This window comes from Protopterus annectens, chromosome 10.part0 (genome assembly GCF_019279795.1).
Source record: "Protopterus annectens isolate FY-2018-M chromosome 10.part0, PAN1.0, whole genome shotgun sequence".
NCBI classification, from domain to species: Eukaryota; Metazoa; Chordata; order Ceratodontiformes; family Protopteridae; genus Protopterus; species Protopterus annectens.
Window position 1 is genome coordinate 570490399 of NC_056744.1, and position 19930 is coordinate 570510328.

Consider the following 19930-nt stretch of genomic DNA (forward strand, 5'->3'; position numbering starts at 1 on the left):
ACCTCTTAACACACAAACCAATGACATTAAAGGTGCATGTAACCATAAACATAAAAATCACACCAAAAGTCTAATAAAATATTCTTCTAAGAGTGTGCTGTACCACTATTATAGTCTAAAACAATTGTACACCTACTACCTGCACTAATATAATCAAATGTGTATTCTAAAGTAAAATAAAACAGGACTTTGTTCTGCTGTACACCTTAAAACCAGTGTAAGTATTTGTTCAACTCTATAAACGAGCTTGCCTTAGTTTCAAAACACTATTAATATTGATGTTTTCATTCAAGCCGGGAAACCTGCTGGAGTCCAGTCTCAATTGCCAGTAAAGTTCCTGGTACTCAAGCCTGGTTTCCCAACTACCTCCCCTAATATTCCTGTTCTTTCTTATTTGTGTAAGTTGCTCAGGTTTGGTCTGGCATTCTCTTCTGTTAAAGCTCAATTGTCGCCATTTTTGTTTGTCTGCCTCTGGATCCACCACTGTCCTGTATGTTTGAGGTTAAACAGTTTCTCAAAAGGTATCTTTCATATTAGGCCTTCAAAAAACTCATGCCTCCTTCTTGGGACCTGAACATTGTTCTTGAAAAATTAACTCAGCCACCTCCTGAGACGGTAGTTTCTTTCTCTTTAAAATTCTGTACCTGGACAACTGTCTTGTTGATGGCTCTGACTTCTGCCAAGAGTCTGTGAGCTTTAGACCCTTATGTCATTTCCTCTTTTTCTGGTTTTCCGCAACACGTATCTCTCTTAGAAATAATTCTCCTTTTATGCCTATAGTAGTCAATTATGTGTCTTTGAGGGAATTCTCCATTCTTTGGATTTGCATAGACATCTCATATATTATTTTGACAAGACTAGAGATGTTAGGAAATCTGACCAACTTTTACTTTCTTTTCAGGACAGGAAATTGGTTTTGGCAGTTTCTAAGCAATCCATTTCTTCTTGGATTTCTAAGGCCATTTCCTTTTGTTATTCTTTTCATGGCAACCAACATCCTTCCTCGGTGCTCATTCTAATAGGTGGTTGCCTCTTCTTGAGCTTTTTTTTTAAAGGTTTCAATGTCAGATTCATTTTGGAAGCTGGTCTTGGTTTTCTGTGCTTATTTTTTAATAAGCCATACTATTTAGATGTGATTTCTAGGGCCAGAACAAGTTTTGCTAGCTGCATCCTCCATGGATTTTGGCAGGTTACTCAGTTCCTTCTTCCTTCTCCAATTCTTTACATTAGCTCTAGTACTGTCCGTATTGTAGGGAATACTGCGACAGTGGTTAATGAAAGACATAGTATGGTTGTGTAAGAACTTAACATAACAGTAGGTAATGTAATTAGCAGCATTCGGTCCCTTGCTCGTTTTCCCTGTTTTTTTTTTCTCCCTCTGGCTGAGGGGTCTTCTTTTCTTTTCTTTCTGGTTGCACATGTACCATCTTTCTTCTGTTCCTCGTTTGCTGCTTCTGTTCTTATGAGGCAATTCGGTTCTGAGGATTTGTTGGTCATATGTCACTTATGTGCGTTATGCCTCAGATGTAGATAATACATTTCACATAAAGCACATTGAAGGACCTAACTTTGTTATGCTGGCCAGGCATACAGCTATCCTCAGCAGGATATCCCTATTGCAAGGAATGCTGCAACAGTGATCAAGTAGGGTATATTCTGTTACAGTAAGTTCTTGCACAATTGTGCTGTATTTGAGTTGGGAGTGTGTCTCTGATGTTCAATATTTTTATATTGATTTATTGTTATATTTTTTTGTTTGTAGAGGATTTCCATGTTTTATAGTTTGCCATCATCTTGAAAAGGCATTAAGAAGGGAAATGTGCATTTAGTAGTTTGTGAAGGAGAAAGGGATGCATCACTAAATGTGAAGTCTAGGTGAGCTGCACTAGCTTTTTCCCCATGCATGGTGCAGATTTGATGCACATGTAGCTAGCAAGCTGGTTGATGAGTTATCCTTGCCCATTTTTATAAGCTTTCCTATATGTATATTCAATATGTGTATATATGTGCATATGTGATATGCATTCACACATGCATACACACACACACATTTGTATGTATGTATATACAGAGAGAGGGAATGAGAGGGATAGAGAGAGATAGGTGTTTAAATAATGCATCAGATTGTCATGTTGTGTCCTACCTTATCCAACAAGCAAATTTATGTTAAGTGAGATAGTCCAGATCCTAGCAGGCTTGTCCAGCAATCTTCTTATTCAGGACTGAGTTTTAACTCCCCGAATGATGTATGCACTCAACTTCATTTCCAGTCCTGGCATAAATCTATTTGAAAGTGGCCTGTTCCGTAACTCTGTAATGTGTGGCACCCCACTTATAGATACTAATACTCCACAGCCAGCTGAAATGGAAAAAAGAAAACTAAAATGAGTCTAGTTTGTTGTAGCAAAGAAGAAAAGGAGCAGATACAGTAGACTTCAAGCATCCTAATGTGCAGTAAACAGGGGTGTAGGTAGTGTATTTCATACAGAGAAAATAAACTGCATGAAAATAAGAAGTCATACTTTCAAAGGCCCAAGAGTAAATTCAAGATGATTATCTGCATCTAAGGAGTGATAAAACCATGAAGCAAGCTTCCAGCTCAACCTGGAGGGTCAGAATTAATAATGTGATATTAAGAATGTATGAGCTTGAACATAAGGGTACAGGGGAGCTATAGGACATGTCCTGAGAATTGCTTGTGCATATTCAGTAAGAAATTGATCTGAAAATTTTTGACGGACTAAGTAGGCCTTTAGGAATTTTGTGTGCTGTTTGTGTTAATTAATCAGCAGTTCTTAGCTTAGTTAATGTCATACTTCTCAATCTAGAAACATCAAAAATCCAGACAAAGGCCCATGAAAAGTAGGTGCAACTGGCCAAAAATCGGGATGCTGATTAACGTACAATTTGCATACAGAATTGTAACCCCACCCACTCCAATGGCATTGTGGGATACCAACATGAAGCTTGAAATCACTAAAAAATAAACAATGGCAAACATTTGAATTTTAGACTTCGTATCCCTCAGAAAATGTATACTAATGCAAATTATTCTAGCAACTATCTGACTTTACATGAGCAATATTTAAAATCTGTCCTGTCCCTATTTTTGGACCTTTGTTCCCACCATTATGTTTGGCTTCTTTTGTCCAGAGATTTCTTGCTCTGAGAGATTGAGTGGTATTATCATGGGACTGTTTTAAAATATTATAATACCACAAACGCCAAGACGCTAAGATCGATTAAAGTTTTTCTTCTATTGTCTGTTGTCCTTCTCGTTTGTGGTATTATAATATTACTTGCCTACTTGGTTGTGTTACATGACTGTTTTAAAATAGTAGTGCAGGATTATTAACTTGAGATATTGACAGAATAGCAGCAGAATGTGAATATAGTATTTTCTGAAATACAGTAAGTCTGTATAACTCAAATTATTGTCATTACTTATTAAGATTTATTCACCTTTTCTCCAAATGTCAGCAGTTTTAAACAGGATTAACCAGGATAGAGCTAAAATTTGAGTAAATATCAGGGACATTTGAGAAGTACAGTAGACCTTGATGTAATGGCAATACGACTGCAAAGGAAGAAGGTGAGACTGTGTTACAAAACTACATTCACTAACCACGAGCACAACACATTTCCTAAAGACCATCCCAGTCACTGTCAGAGCAGTGTTATAATCTCACAAAACACAAATCCTTTCAAAAAGAAAAAAATGAATGCCCGCAATTTTGGCAGTTCATCAACCAGTTTCCAAGCACATCCAAAGTCACTGTCATCCTAAAACAAAATAATTGGCAAACTAAAGTAAAATCTTAGTGTGAAAGCAGAGCCTAAAACTAGTACTGGATCTAAACCACCATGTTACTGTAGTTGCAAGATGGCAAAAGACAAATCTCCTTTCTAGTAGTAAAACAAATGTCTCATGGTTTATATTTCTTAAACAAACAGCAAGTTGCTTATTGCAGTTTAAAGCTGCTATTATATCTGTACTCCAGAGACAAGAAATTCAATTTGTGTGGAAAGAAGTTTAGCAAAGAAGATGTAAGAACTCTTCACATTAGTATGCCATTACCAATAAATAGTTATCGGATGCTACTAGATTACCTTTGCTTTGGTTACCAAATACCAAAACGGTTTCGGCTTATTTTCCTTTCAGGCCAGGCTCCAGCCCTAATAAAATTAAAGTTCTACAGTGTTGACAGAGAAAAGTACCATCTAAAGCCCTGTTAACTTAAGGTACTCGCTTTACTGACGTAGTTATGCAGTTGCAATGTGGTGGTAAAGTAATTTTCATGGCGGGTAGTTAGTTTTGCTTCGGGGTGACTTTATTACATATAACGGCTGTCCTGCATAAAGAGGTTTGCTCTTGGTCTTGGGTTGGGATAAATTTGTTGCCTTCCACATCTCAATCACTTTAATAACTTGGCTGTGACCAGCAGCAATCTAATTGTAATCTTTTGTGTATAAAATGTGTATTTTCTAAAAAAAAAAAAAGGTCTCTGTAACTAACTGTAATATCTGAAACTGTTTAATGATTTGATCTGCTCCCTCAGTTATGTCAGAAAATAACATATTTTGTCATGGACAGTCACAAAGGCAGAGCAAGCAAGATACTGTAGCCTCCTCAGCAATGCCTCTGAATTTCAGGGACCTTTCATTAGGAATTCAAGAATTCTGCATCTTCCTCACATGGAATCTGTCTCTTGTCAAGTAAAGAGATTTAGTTTGCCTTTGGTAATGGTCCCTTGAATCCTTGTCCAGATCCCACTCAGAATATTTTTGTGTGCCTCTGGTGCAGTAAGTTGTGCGCCCATGTAGGTGGGGCACTAACAGTGCCTCAGCTCTGTTACAGGTTGTAACTATTTACATCTGCCTTCAGTGAAGGCTTCATCTGACAGTAATATGTTGGGGTGGGAAGTGATGATTTCATAAAAGGATCTTCCTAGACCAAGCAGCAGTAACTGGAGCTGTTCCGAGACGTCACTGGAAAGTGTTGGCTAAACTGGGACACACAAGAGCCAAAAGTAGCTCTGGAACTTTGATCACAATGACATCTGTACTTTATGGTATACTAGTGCATGTCTGAAACGAGCGCGGCTTGGAGGATTTCCCAAGAAATAACATGTCAAGTCCATTAATACCATCCAATTGCTGCTGCTTTGCCTTACCTGGCTGATCTGTGACCGGCTGCTCCCTGATCGCAGTGTGTATTCCATCCATGCGGCAACAAGTGCATGGGGAATCCCAGAAAAAGCACACTATAAGAGGTACTAAATGTTGTTGAAATCTAGTTGATCTTCCCGATGGACTGCAGCAGCTCATAGGTTAACACAGATTTAATGTCCAAAAGTTAGTTTTAGCAGGGATTAAGAGGGACAGAGCTAAAAACTGATTCAAAATTAGGGACAGTTGAGAGGTATGTAGGGTTACTGTAAAACATGTACGAGTACCCTGCTAGCAGTAATGCCCAAAACATTTGCCATGACAATAATGTCCAGATTTTTGCATTGTATTTTTGGTCCGTCTGGCAAATCATTAAAGTCTGAAGTCAGGAAATATTGGTAGATATTTGAGTTTGTCTTCATACCCTTCAGAAAATTCATGTTAATGTAAAACCAGTTATTCTGTCAAAGTTTGTAAGAGCAGTATTTAAAAATCATCCCTATTTTGGGGCATTTGTTGCACCATTGTCCAAATTTCTTTTTCTAACAAGATGAGAGGTATGGCAGTAACATTAAAAAAAAAAAAAAAAAAAAAAAAAACAAACAAATATAACTTAACTGATTTGACAGCACCATTACTTCTGAAGAAACATTAGGTTCTCGTGTCCGAGTCCGACAGACAGGCACTGCCTGCCTCATGAAGCTGATCATCACATCTGTCATAACTTAAAAAAAAAATCAGGAATTGAAGGGCCCGCTCAGAAATTCGTGACACCCCATTATTTTGCCGTCAAAACCGGTAAATATTGGTGAATTCGGTACGGTTGAGAGGTATGGTTTATATTACTTCAACAACAGTGCTGAACTGTTTTACTTTAACCTGAGGTTTGATTACAGTCGATTTAGTTATTTGTGTAGCTTAGCTAGATTGTTAAAGGTGAGATAACTTTTAATTTATGGAGCAGTAGAACCAGTGAGCAGTTGTAGACCACTTGCAAGCTCGTTCAGGTGTAATAGGATTGTCGAACTTGAAATGTTCCGCACCCACCTTTCTTGTAGCAGAAAGTTTAGCCATACGATTATATATCACCATGAGCTTCTTTTGCCTTATCTACTAAATATTTTAAAATGTGTTACTACTTGCATTTTCAAGTGGCTAATAACTGTATTAAATGAACAATCTTTTTAATGAAAGCGAATTCTTCAGTTTTGTTGATTTCAACATTGCTATGATTTTTCATTGCTGTATTACTGAAGTGAAGCGTACTTCTATTTTTATTTTTCTGTTTTGATGAACATAATGTTCCCTTGGAAAAATGTTATCCCTTCTATAAGGGATACCTGAAAATCCAAGCCAACTAAAGTTGGCCAGGCTCACACAGTTTACAGACGGGAGTTAATAGGCAGCTAATAAGGTCTCCTGTTCTGCACAGCATCTTAACCATTGTTCAGTTACTGCAGTTTTTTTCCCACATCAAATTTTTTAATGCTGTTTTGTGAAACATTCAGATAATTTCTTACTGTACAACAGTTAAAAATAAGCGTATTTTTTATTTTAGGTTGGCGGAGTTTACTCTTATGACTGCAGCTTTGGATATGTTCCTGATGTGGAATTAATGAAGTTTATTTCTATGGCAACATTTGGATCCTACATGTCAGCTTGCCCTGAGATTGACCAGTCATGCTTAGATCTGAATGTCTATCATAAGGCTTTCCTTCTGTATTCCTTTCTGAGAACTGGGGAGTCTTTAAACCCAGAGTACTACTGTGGTAAGCAAGTTTGATTTTTGTGGGTAACAATGTACAAAAGATGCTGAAAACATAGCTGCTTATTCTGGGATGTATTTAATTACCTGTTTTGTGGAGTTGTACTAGGCCTTGGTTTCTCTTTGAACAGCTGAACTCTTATTTAAAGCTATTTCTTACATTTCATTGGCTGGTTCCTTGGTTGTGTTTCTAATTGCTAAAGAAGGCTACACTGCAACAGTTTATAGTAATGTCTTAATTCATTGCAAAATTGGTTTACCAAGTCTTTTTCAGTATAGGTGAAGTCATTTTGCAACTGGTCATGATGGTCTAAGATTAGTCCTTTACAAAGTTTATCCACAGGTATAGTCAGTACTGGTACAGTTCTTTACACTGAGGTATTTTGCCATTTGATTGTGGTCAAGTGTTGAAATAATTTTCCTGAGAAATGGCAAGAGAATTTTATTAGTCCACATGTTTGAAGGAGCTGAAGTGCATCTGTTGTCAGGAAGTATGCATGTTACTTTTTGTTTTAAGTTGTATCAGGCAAGTAGTGCTATGCTGTGTTCGGACTTTGTTGTTTATGATTGAGAGTTTTGGAAGAAATCTTTTATTGCCTCATGAATTAAATCTGTTATTTCATTGTAGATAATCAGTTACTACTTAAAAATCATCAAAGATTAGAGATGGTAGCATGGCATAACTTAAACTCCTAATAATTTTGCATGTAGGTGATATGGTGTATTATAGAGAAGTGTTTCAATTTGCTAAGTGTAGCAGAATCTTTTCTGTTGCATGTCAGCTAAACTAAAATACATTTCTGGGTTCTTCAATGGAATTGCATCTTACGTGATAAAGCCTCCTCATTAGTTTGTATTGCTTATGTGTCTGTGCCAAGACATTTGACCACCCTGAGGCATTGTGGTTTGTTTGAAGGTTACGGTTTTCTTCCTTCTTACTGAATATCTAGTGTAAATTGACTGACAACTTTTATTGCATTGTTATGTTTTTTGGGGGATTGAAGGATTTTTATTTAAGGCCCAGGTATAGTAGTACTTTGGATTTGTCAAAAGTTGGATGTTTTAGTCAAAGGCTGGGACCACATAGCACATTTATTTGACATAATTCGATAGTGTAGTAAATTTTGAAGGCTATGAAATAATGATGAGATGAGCCGTCTTCATACTTCAATGTGCACGTGGGCCCTTGATCCGATTGTTTGACAGGTTTGCTGTTTGTGGTATTAACATTTGTAGGCTGAATTTATACCATTGGTCGATACTATAAGACTATGCCCTTCAGACCTTTGCTTATTGTAAGATCTGGTAATTTTCATTGGCTTTATGCCGTGTGGTATCCATCCAGGCTTGAATTGCAGTCTAGTCTTCTGAGGTCCAGCTAGGGAGAGGGGCGATTGGAGTGGTGGTTATTGGTTCACCCTTTTTTTACAGTTGAAGGTAAATGTGTCTGCATCATTTTAATTTCTTTTTTTGTGGATCCAGACGGTTGTCGTCATCTGCACTGCATTTTACATATGCAGCATAGATTCCCATGCATTGTGCCCATGTGGTTGTATACAAGCATTTGTGAACTTGGACGCATTGCTCATGTTCTGCTAAGGGGGCATTAGGGCTGTAGGTCATAATCGCTCCTTTTTACATACCTTAAATGATTTATTTTGAGTGCTCCTCATTCTAATTCCTGTGTAGGAACGAATGATGATGCATGGATAAGGAGACCTCTAATGACCCCATGGTAACATGGCATAGATGGTTGAAAAGCAAGTTCTGCCAGTCGTTGATTTAATAGTTGCTGCATATAATAGTTACTGGAATTGCACCAAATATTTTAATGTCTTGCCATTTTTTCTAGCATTTGCCAGCTTGAGACTACTACCATCCAAAATCCTTTGTCAGTTTCCTGCATGCCCACTTATTTTTTCTGGCACAGCATTCTAAACTGTTTTCTTGTTCTTTTTTCCCCTTACTCTGAAGATAAAAATTTATATTCTTGAATTTTTCATGTTTCATTTCCTTGTTGTATCCTTTTAACATCCATAGTCAGGAAAAATGTATCTATGTGCCTAGTAATCTGACACAGAGTGTATGCAAGTTAGATGCCTGCATATTTTAGAATTATGTCACTGGCATAATGTCAGCACTAGCCATGTGTTTTGCATTGTTTATCATGTCCAGTTCTTTTTCCTATATATTTTTTTAAATGTAGGGCATCCATTGTAAGCAAGTTTACTTTCTATTCTACCCCTTGAGCTAAAACACAAGTCTGAAATGCACTACACAAGTAAACCTCTAGATCAATGCGGAAAAACAGAGAAAAATACAAAACAAATGAAGTGGCATTTTATCACTATTGAAGACTACAGGCTGTTAAATCTTACATATTTGTTGTCATTCTAGCATTAAATTTCTTATTGCAATACATACATGTCATTAAACAGTTGTGTTGTTATGTAATGTTTTTGCCAAATGACCTGGGGAGGGATTGAAATGGGTCCTGTACTAGCCCATCTGCCCAATTAACGAACAAAAATAAGTAAATTAAGAAATTTGAAAAATAGAAAAAAGTGAGGACAGTGCTAAGGAGTACAAGAAGCATAATATTAAACATGTTTACAGTTCTCTTTTTTCCTCACTACATAGAAGTCCATCATTAATATCCCAAAGTTCATCCTTTGCTTCTAGATTTCATTCCAGTTCATTGGCAGCTTCCATAGGCCCCAGCATCAGGGGACATCCTCCAGATTATTTAGCTAGTCACTGGAAGTCTTCCCTTCTGTACTCTTTTTTTTTTTTTTTTTTTTTTTTTTCTTCAGCATTTGCTAATTGTCTGATATCACAAGTTGGAAAGAAAGATTAAGCTCACCGTGGTCCATTTCTCTTTAGACCATATAACAGCTGTTATTGCAGACTTTATCCTAACTGTACCATAGAGCACTACATCTTGAGTGTCTGCTGTGTTCATCCTAGCACTGCTTCCTGGTAGTATCTTTGAATCTCTCTTTAAGTACTGGTGATCTCATTTCTTCAGAACATGGCTTGCTTCTACACCTGCATTCTCCTACACCTTGTGAATTTTGAAAACATGGACAGTAATTAAGTAATGACAAGGCCATGGCAAGAATGTTAATGAGATGTACCACCCAACCGAAATAGAGTTCTAAGACCTGTGTTAGCAAAACAACAGAGAGCCTTCCTTCTCTGGAAACCCATTACTGAAGCCATTAAAGCAGTATAATCTGACCTGTCATGACATCTTTGCAGGGCACATTAGTATCCTGTGAATTATTACCTTGGCTTTTCATTTGCATGTGAGTGGGATTTTGCCACTTCTCATCATGATAGATAAGGCTAATGTTGATGAAGATCATTCCATTATACAAATTGGTCAGAAGAGATATTATTGTAATTGGAGATTCAGTTATTAGAGGAACTGATATTTACATTTTTAGAGAAGATAATGAACATCCAGTAGCGTTATACTTACCAGGAGCAGAAATAGTTAATGTGAGACCAGCTTTAGAATGCCTTAATGTAAGGAAGCATGCATTTCTTTTTATTCATGGTGCAAATCTTCTCATCTCCAAGAATTCTCTTGACTGTTAGTAGGGAACTTACAGCCTTCTTAGCATAGCCTGTACAGGTGTTAGGATCTATTTTTCACAAGTCAAATATAGAAAGGATAGTCAGGTTACTTTGAATGAAAAGACTTTTTGATAAATTTGTAAAGAAAAAAATGTCCCATTTTAAAAAAAAATGGAAATCTGTGGAGCATCAGAGCCTAATTTTGGGCACACGTGTTCAGATATGATGGCGTGTTCTTGTCAAGATCAGGAAAGAGAATTTTTGCAGCAGATATTTTGCAATATTTGACAACCATATGGCAGGATTTTTGGTAGGGCGAAAATTTAACAGTTCACAAATAGCAACATTTGATGCATCTCTGATGGTGGTTAATGCTAGGAGCATTAATAAAAAGTTTTAATTGGAAAATTTGCTTCATTTCCACAGTATAGATGTTGTTTTTTGTTTGTGAAACATGGTTAAAGAAAATTGACTGGAAACCAGTTCTATCAAGTTGTAAATGTTTTTACTGTAACAGACATTCTAACAAAAGAATCAAGTGAAGGTGTTATAATGGTGATTAAAGATAGTTGTGAGACCTGTGATTATTGCATGTTCAGTGATAACACCAATACTACAGAGTGTGTAACTGTGACGATAACGACAACCCTGGAACATATAACAGTTGTTGGAGTGACCACCAAAGTCAGGTGCTGATGACCTAGAGGAATTCTTGCATTTTCTTGCATGAAACACGGGAGGGAAGAATAAAAGTGGTTGGGGGCGTAAATTTACCAGAAGCAGACTAAAATAATATTGATTCAACAACATTAGTAAGGAAATTATTCACGGCATATTCAAGAACAACAATTCTTATAGATAGTTTATTTTTTACAATCGGGGAATGGAACATACTAGATATTTATGTTCCTAAAGAAATTACTGTTACTTCATGTCAAGTTTTACACTGTTGATGTGTACCGATTGCGGGGTTATAAAGGTTAATATATTGCTAGGTAATTCTGCCAAACTGAAATCTAAACCAATGCACAGAAGATTAATAACAGATTATATGGAGAGAAAAAAACAAGTCACTATGTAAAGCTAAATGGAGTGATGTGTTTAGTGGAAAAACTGTAGAAGGAATGCGGAAAGTTTTGAAAGACAAATTGTTTGAATGCAAAAAATCAAAAAAGTGTTAACATCAGGATCTAGGCATACAATGTCAGGAAGATCTATTTACGTAAAAACAACATACATGATCAAGGTGAAAGACAAAAAATATAAAAAATGGAAAAAACGTCAAACTCCAACTTTGAAAACTGAAATAAACAAGCTGGACACACAGATTAAGTATAGTGTGAGGCATGATCAAGAAAAATTTAAGAAAATGTATATGAAGCTACCAAACATAATAGGAAACCATTTCGTATACAAATAAGATGTGGAAGGAGTGAAGATATACAAATTGATAAACTGTGTGTAGATTCTAAAATTTATTTTCAGACCCAACAGATTATAGATATCTTTACAAAGGCTTATGCAAAATAGTTTGGCTCCACAAAGGAGGTGATAAATAGTCCTGGTGACATCCAGGTAACCTCAGATACTGAAATCAAATTAGATTATATTGAAAAAGAACTGTACAAACTGGATCCAAACATGGCACAGGGAGGAGATGGAACTAGAAATAATGACTTGAGAATACTTCAGCAAGAATTCACAGTATCATTATATTTATTATTTACTAGGCCATGTAATTATGGGGAAATTGCTCAAGATTGGAGACACGTACTTATTAAAACTGTCTTACATGGAAAGGGGAGCAAGACAAGCACAGTCTACTTTCATGTTGTGGAAAAATAATGGAGAAGTTAATATTGGATACATTATTGTCAGAATCGGAAAGGTTAGGACTTGAAACCATGTATCAGCATATGGTGAAGATAACATGATGTTCTACAAAATATAATAACAGCTATGAATGAAAACTTGTGTTGTGATGTAATTTATATAGACTTAATTTCAGCATTTGACAGGGGCATGCACAAAACACTGAGCAATAAATTAGAACATGTCGGTATTGATATACTGTTAAGATGTATAGCTGCATGGCTTACAAATAGGACATGGTATGCGTCATACAGCAGTTGGACAGGTGGAATTCTTGGTTGCAGTCAAGATGTCCCACAGGGCTCTGTCCTAGGCTCATACTTGTTTAGATCATAACTTTCAGATCTGTCTTTTTCATCTGAAGTGTTCTACAGTCTGTATGCAGATGATTTGAGATTGGGTAAACTGATTACATGTGCTACAGATAGCGCATGTCTGCAAAAGAACTTGACTAAATTGACTGGTTGGGCACAGGAGAATAATATGCTGATAAATACATCAAAATCCAAGTATATCAGATTTGGGTGACTTATATTGAAAGGTGAATATTTAATACAGCACACAGTGATTGAAACTGTAAATTCATTTAAGGACCTGAGTATATGGGTAGATCCAGCTTTGAGTTTTGTAACCGTATCAACCAATTGGTTAATGATAGTTATAGAACTGTAGGTTATATAAAAGATTTTAAAGTCTAGGAAAAAAGGAATGATGAAGTTATTGCTGTGTTAGTCACATTAGACCCAAACTTGAGTATGGAATAACAATATAGAAACCTTTATAAGAAAGCAAGCATGAGTAAACTGGAAACGATATAGTGGGAAGTATAGCAAGGGCATCCATGGATGTAAAAATTTGTTATTATGAAAGACTGAAATATCTGAACTTGTAGAGTGTCTCGTATAGATATTTAAGAGGAGACCTTATTCAGGTGTACAAGGCATTTAGAGACGGCTACCTCTGCAAATGCTTGGGGTTATCAAAAAATAGTAGAGAATCTTCAGACAGCCTATGTCAAAGGTTCTATAGGAATGAGAATTGTACTGATCAGTTCTTTGAGAGAGCAGCTGATACATGCAATAGACTCCCAAATCGCATTAAAGCAAGCACTAGTTTAGATATTTTTACGAACAGCCTGGACACTATAGGAGCAACTGTTTTGGTATATTGGCAGTCTAGATGGGTACTAATGCCTGTGCTTGAAATATTTGTATGTATGTGTGATGGAAAAACCCGTAGACTAGTAGGTACTAGAAATCTTTTAGAAAAGGCAACATTTGCTTATGCTTTTGGTCCAAAATGCCTTGCCAGTTACCACAGTGCTTCCTCCCCTTGACCTCCACAAACCTATTTTTCTTTTTTTGACTTCCATATTTTGTAGCTCTTTAAAAGACATTTAGGTTGTATGCAGGAATCAGTACTGCATTGGTGATCTTTTTCTCTGTAACTTTACATCTAGGTCTTGCCAATGTGCATTAATGGTACTTTTCCGTTATCGGGGCAACACTTAGAAATTAGATAGAATAACAGGATTTGCTTTATCACTAATTTTCTGAACGGTATGAAGTCTGAAACGACTTAAATCTTAAACAATTTACTAATGATTTTCAAGAAAACCACAATTTTATGAAAATGCACGCAAAATATAAGGCAAAAATCTAAACATTCTGTGAAAATCTGCACAGCTGACCAGTGTGATCTCTTTAGTTTTACCTACTAATTTACAACAGAACGTCTGTGTAAATATTGTATATAGCGATATGTTTTTTTCTTCCTTTTTCATTCTGTAAGTTTCAACCCATTTTTTGTACTAAAAACTACAAAAATCTTTTAATAATAATAATCTTTGGGAAACGAACGTGCGCGCCCCTACTTTCATTAAGCGAACATCAAAATCAGAAACGCAGACTATATTGAGGTTGGTGTGTTTTGTTGCGTACCAACCACTGCAAAAGTTAGGTATGGAAATAACATTGTAAAATACTGTCATTTCTGTTTCTTTTTGCTTTAAACCAGGCAGTGAAACTGAATTGTCTGTGCAACAGCAATGCCACCCGATAAGTAAACTCAGCATGGCTGATATTGATAGCACTCTGCTGTTTACATTTCTGTGTAATCTTACTTTAGTACCCTTCATCTTAGAAGAAAATTACAGTTCTCAGAAGCTTACCGATCAACCTGCACTTTCCTTTGAAATAATAGGCAGTGGGTGGGGAAAAGGATGATGTCAGCTTGGTGGGAGGTACTTTCTTGAGTAAAACGAGGGTAGAGTGGCCTTTAACACTAAAGTATAGAAATGAACAAATTTAGTAAAAAAGCGGATAAGTAAAAAGCATACCTTATTTTTAGGAGATAAAAAAATGACCTGAGCTGTATTTTATACTTTCCATCTTTCTAACTTATCGGGTCAACACTGTAACGCGATCGTTCAGCTGTAATGTAGTACCTCTGTCAGTCAGATGTTAGTGAAAGTCCGAATTAAAAGTTATTTTCTACAAATTAATTATTCAAAGTAATACTTTTTACTTTGACATGAGGTTACTGGACATGTTAGGGGACTGGATTACAGCTGAAAGATCGCATTAACAGTGTTGCCCCGATAACGGAAAAGTACCGCATTAATCAGTACAGTATAAGTAGTTCTGATAGATAAAGTAAACCAGGAAGTAGTTAAGACAAATGACTCGATCCGGGAATAAATGAAAGAGAAATAACAAAAAAAAGTTTGGCTGGAAGTAGTTCGAGCCCCTGTATGAAAATTCTCATTAATTGTAACAAAAACACTTAAAGCGCTTAACTGTTTTTATTACAATTAATAAAGAAAAGTTTTTTTTACCGGGCTTGATATGCTTCTTCCAGCCACATTTTTTTTTATTTGTTTTTTAATTTCAGCTAGGCGCTTAACAGTGGATTCTTAATAAATGAAAGAGACTGATCAGAGGATAGAAGAGATTGGGACTGCCTTATCTACAAATGCAGATGAAGCTGAAGTCATTAGAAAAAGAGAATGTGACCACAAGGTCAGCTGACAGAGCTGGAGGCAGTCCAGGAAGAGATGTGAGAAAAGATTATGGAAGTGGCGGGTCAAGAAAGAAGAGGAAGAAGGGAAAACTTGTATCAGCAACATTCCAGATGGAGGTGAAGGAAAGGATTGCTTAAAATTTGAGGAAACATATTAGTGCTTGGTCAGGTCTTCCAGTTGAGAATACCTTAACTGACTGAACTCGTAGAATAATTCAAGTGACTGGCATTTCTGCATGTTACCTAAGACAGATTGTGGTAAAGATTCAGATGTATCAATTAAAAAAGCAAATTTTAAGTGAGTTGTGGAAGAAAGGCAGAATCCGGAAGATAAAGGATATTTGTATATATATCTGGATCAGAACTAGTTGCCAGTTACTAGACAGCAGAGAAATAAGTTTGTACATGCATTGATGGAAATATAAGAATATAGATTTGAGGTTTAAGTTATTATATCCAGCAGTCTTCAAAATCTTTCCAACTGGAATGAAATCTTTCATGGAAGCACAAAAGGCGATGAAAGAACTTGAGAGGTACTAGCAGTTTAAGGACTGTGAGTTTCAAGTTGAGAGACAAGAAGAAACCACCAACAAGGTTACTAAGCTAAAAAAAAATACAGGAAAGATGGCCAGTAAAAGCATATGCCAGAGAAACAAAAATAAATGTCCAAGAATACGGGAAGAATTAGGGAAAGTTTGATGCAAGAGAAGGAGATCCAGTTCTGTGACTATAACACTAGTGATGAGGACCAGTGAGAGATAACAATAGAAAACTGGAGACCAGATAGGAGCCATCTGCCCTAGTTATACCATCATCGGATACACACATTTGACTGTCGTGTTGTGTTTTAGTCTTATGATTCACAATGTATATTGACTGGGTATGCAAACAAGTAGATCAGACAGGAGACTGCTTTCTTATCATGATACCTCGGTGTTTGCAATCTGAATAAGGTATGCTAGTGGGACATTTGGTTTATTACTGTTATAACTGTGTTGTACTTCTCAAAGTTAAGCTGAAGAAGCTTGCAAAACCTTTCATTTGTCTGTAGAAGGTAATTTAAAAGAAAGGTAGCACTTGCATGTTTTAAAATACTATCTGGGATATTCATGAAGTGGACAGGACAGAAGTGTGTCTGTAGAGCTGTGGGATGTGTGTTTAATTGACTTTATATTTAGCAGGGCACGAATAATGTAAGGTATAAACTAAGTGAATAAGAGGAGGAAATGTTAACCAAGCATAAAGTATAAGAAGGGAGGAGTAGCGGGGGAAGTCCTAGCAGAATGCACTAAAACTAAGATAGGAGAATACAGAGTGTTTTGTACTCGCACTGCATTAGGAAATGGGGGGATCAGTCTTTTGTAGGGGGAATTGAAATCCATTTAATGTGCAAACTAGTCGTGGGAAACAATGGTGCATCTAGGCAAAATACAAGACATCTCAAGTGAAGTGTAGTGAGCAGGCGCATACAAAGTAGGGGAAGAGGTAGGAAGGGAGTGAAGGTTCTGGCACATGATATGAAAAGAATATATACTGGGATTTTAGTACAGAAAGACCTCCAGTGTTTCAATTTCCTGGGTTAGATCTATCCTCTCACCCCCATCGCAGAATTTTAAGGGGGAAGAGCATGAGAAGGTTCAAGCATGTTTTATGCTGGAGTGGATACTTTAGCATGTAGAGCACCCACAGAAGAAACATTATGAATATAAAGAAGTATAATTTAGATTAATTAATGAAAACAAACTGTGACTGGGGTGTTAAGATGCATGGAATTAAATATAAATTCTTTGCTAGACAAAATCGGTAGTGAATGGGCAAGTCCGGAAAAAAAAACAGTAAACTAGGGCAGGTTAGAAGAAGAAGGTAGAAAGATGTTTAGAAGGAAATGAACAAGCAGACCAGAAAATAATTAAACCAATGTAAAGCTTACAAAGCAGTAAGATAGCTGAAAGAGGTAGAGCACAAGTGTGATTATACTGCGGGAAGTTGGTCAGATTACATTTACTGAAGAAAGAATAGCCAGCTATAGCCAAAAGATTAAAAGTAGCCAAGTAGAAGTGAGAGAGAATTCGAGAGACAGTTAGGGCTGGGTGGAGATAGCAGAGGAAAAGCCATGCTAAAGCTTCAATGGCAGATTAGAACAATGCTGATAAGTTTGAAAAGGAAGATGATAAATGGGAAAGCAGAGTTTTGTAATTGTATATAGTTTATTATTTATTGATAGTAATACTGTTTAATAGGAATGAGTTAATGCTGCTAAAGTGGATGGGAGAAAGAAAGAACACACCGGAGCTTGAGGTACTGAAGATCAGAAGAATTGAAGACAACAGTGAAGAAGCATCAGGAGAATAACTGCAAGGAGTTAGAATGGGAATAAAAATTATTTAACACAAAGAAGGTGGTCTCTGTGCCAAACAAGGTTTTAACTTATGTTGAATGTTGAACAAACATCTACTATTTAACATGATTAGATATTCATTCTCTCTTAAAAAATGAATTGTACTTTTTGCTATTAATTTTATCAACGATCACCACAAGATGGTGCTATTGCACAAGATTCTCATTCATTATAATTTAGGAGTTTATACAAACGTTTTAAGTTACACATACACTTTTTAACATTTGTACATGTTACTTAACATAACTTATTTATAAGTTTTATTTAACAGTATATGTATTATTTATTGGTTGTGACTTTAGCAACACTTGAAATTTTATAGTTACAAGTCTGTCTTTTATGCTGTTTGACATTACACATTTAATTAAGTGTAATTAATGGGTGGATGACTTAATTGGATTAAATTAAATTACAAATGCATATATAGGGAGGAATTGATGTGGTTAGTTCATTCTGATGAAGTTAGCTGCCAAAAACGTATAAGACAACTGTAGCAGCGTTATTTGTGTGAAGTCTACCGTCTGTGGTTTGTGCAATAAAAGTTTTTCATACATTATAGCTGGAACAGCTGTGCCTTTTTTCATTTACAATAAAAATTATTTCCTGGAATGTGAATGGTTTTGACGATAAAAGTAAAAGAAAGATGAATGAATATATAAAAAAACAACAGGACAGAGATGATAATGGTTGATGTAGGATATGCATCTAAGTAGTAGAGCATGAAGAAATAGTGAAGAAAGGCTTTGAAAAATTATATTTTGCAAGTGGACCTTAGGAAGGGAAAAGGGAGGGTGTTAAGAGGAGTTGTCTGCTAGTAGAAGAGCAATGAACTGACAGTCAGGGTAAGATTTACCTTGATTAGACGTGACTGGAAAAATAAGAGAGAGACATTAGGAAATAAATGCCTCCTGCCCAGGTCTCTGCAGGAGTGATGAGTAAAAATGGAGTATCGGGAAGAATGTAAAGAAACCTGATTAAATGTTGATGGTCTGTAAAATATATTTAAAAAAAAGCTAGGGGAAACATCTGGGGTGAAAATGAAAAAGATTGGAAAGAGATATGCAAGATGCCTAAAGAGGCTACTAGATCTGGGAAATTTAGAATTTTGCATGGAAGTGCTTACATAAATATTTCTTTATACCAGATAGACTGTGTAGGATGATCCACCATGGTTTTTGAAATGTGTTAGAGGTGTGACCAAAAGCTGGTTGGAGATTGGGATCATATTTCTCGATGGAATGTAGGAAGCTGGATAAATAGAAGAATTTGATGGCATTGATAGGTAAGATAACAGGAGAAAAGGGAAGCCTGAAGGGGAAACTCCTCCTTAGTTGGTTGGGAGATGTGGACAGTCAGACACATGTTCATACGCTGGTCAGTCTGGTACCGATACTAGTTGTTGTGTCTTTCGGCTTATCCCGGTTAGGGGTCACCACAGTGGAACTCTGGTCCGCTAATGTTTGATAGTGGATTTTTACGTGCTGAGTTACCAGCCCTGACGCACAACCTTCAATGAAGGCACGCCCATTCACGCATGCCTCCACACAGAAGATGCTCTAGCTGAGAATCGAACGGGACAACTTCTTGCTGTGAGGCGACAACACTACTGCAGCACCACTACCGCGGGATCTGGTACTGATACTAGTAAAAACAAAACAAAAAAATTATCAGAAGATGGAAAAATAGTCTGGAATCAGAGTTAAAGGATATGAAACTATCAGTGCAGAAAGTAAGGGAAATAGAAAAAGTGGGAAGCAGACACCAAGTTAAGTTTCTCACACAGAAGTGGTGTCACAGAAAGGCATTGATGGAAGAATAGAATTGCCCTGGAAGGTGGATGGTGCAATACAGAAATGAGGAAGATAAGTAGCCAGGTCTGAGGAGAAAGTCCTTATAAGAAAGTATTGTAACAGCTGGTAGTAGATTGTGCCTCGTGTGCAACAATAGTGAGACTACTATAGTAAAAGAGATTTTGGTGCATATCAGGCAACTGCCATGCATGAGGTCTGTGCAAATTGTATTGAGATATTGTTGAAAATAAAGAAAGAATATAAGAAGTTAAAACAATGATCATGCAGAAAGAAATTAATAATCCCACTGACATGGTTTCCTTTCATTTCAGT

The 19930-nt window shown here is 36.5% G+C and overlaps 1 protein-coding gene across 2 annotated transcripts in view; it reads left to right on the plus strand.

The window, feature by feature from the left end:
- Positions 1–19930, plus strand: part of SZT2 (SZT2 subunit of KICSTOR complex) — a 3556133-nt gene that overhangs the window by 213543 nt on the left and 3322660 nt on the right. For both annotated transcript variants that reach the window (XM_044085412.1, XM_044085413.1), the window contains exon 8: positions 6728–6938. In XM_044085412.1, coding sequence (XP_043941347.1) covers positions 6728–6938 — 211 coding nt within the window. The remainder of the gene's footprint in view (positions 1–6727; positions 6939–19930) is intronic.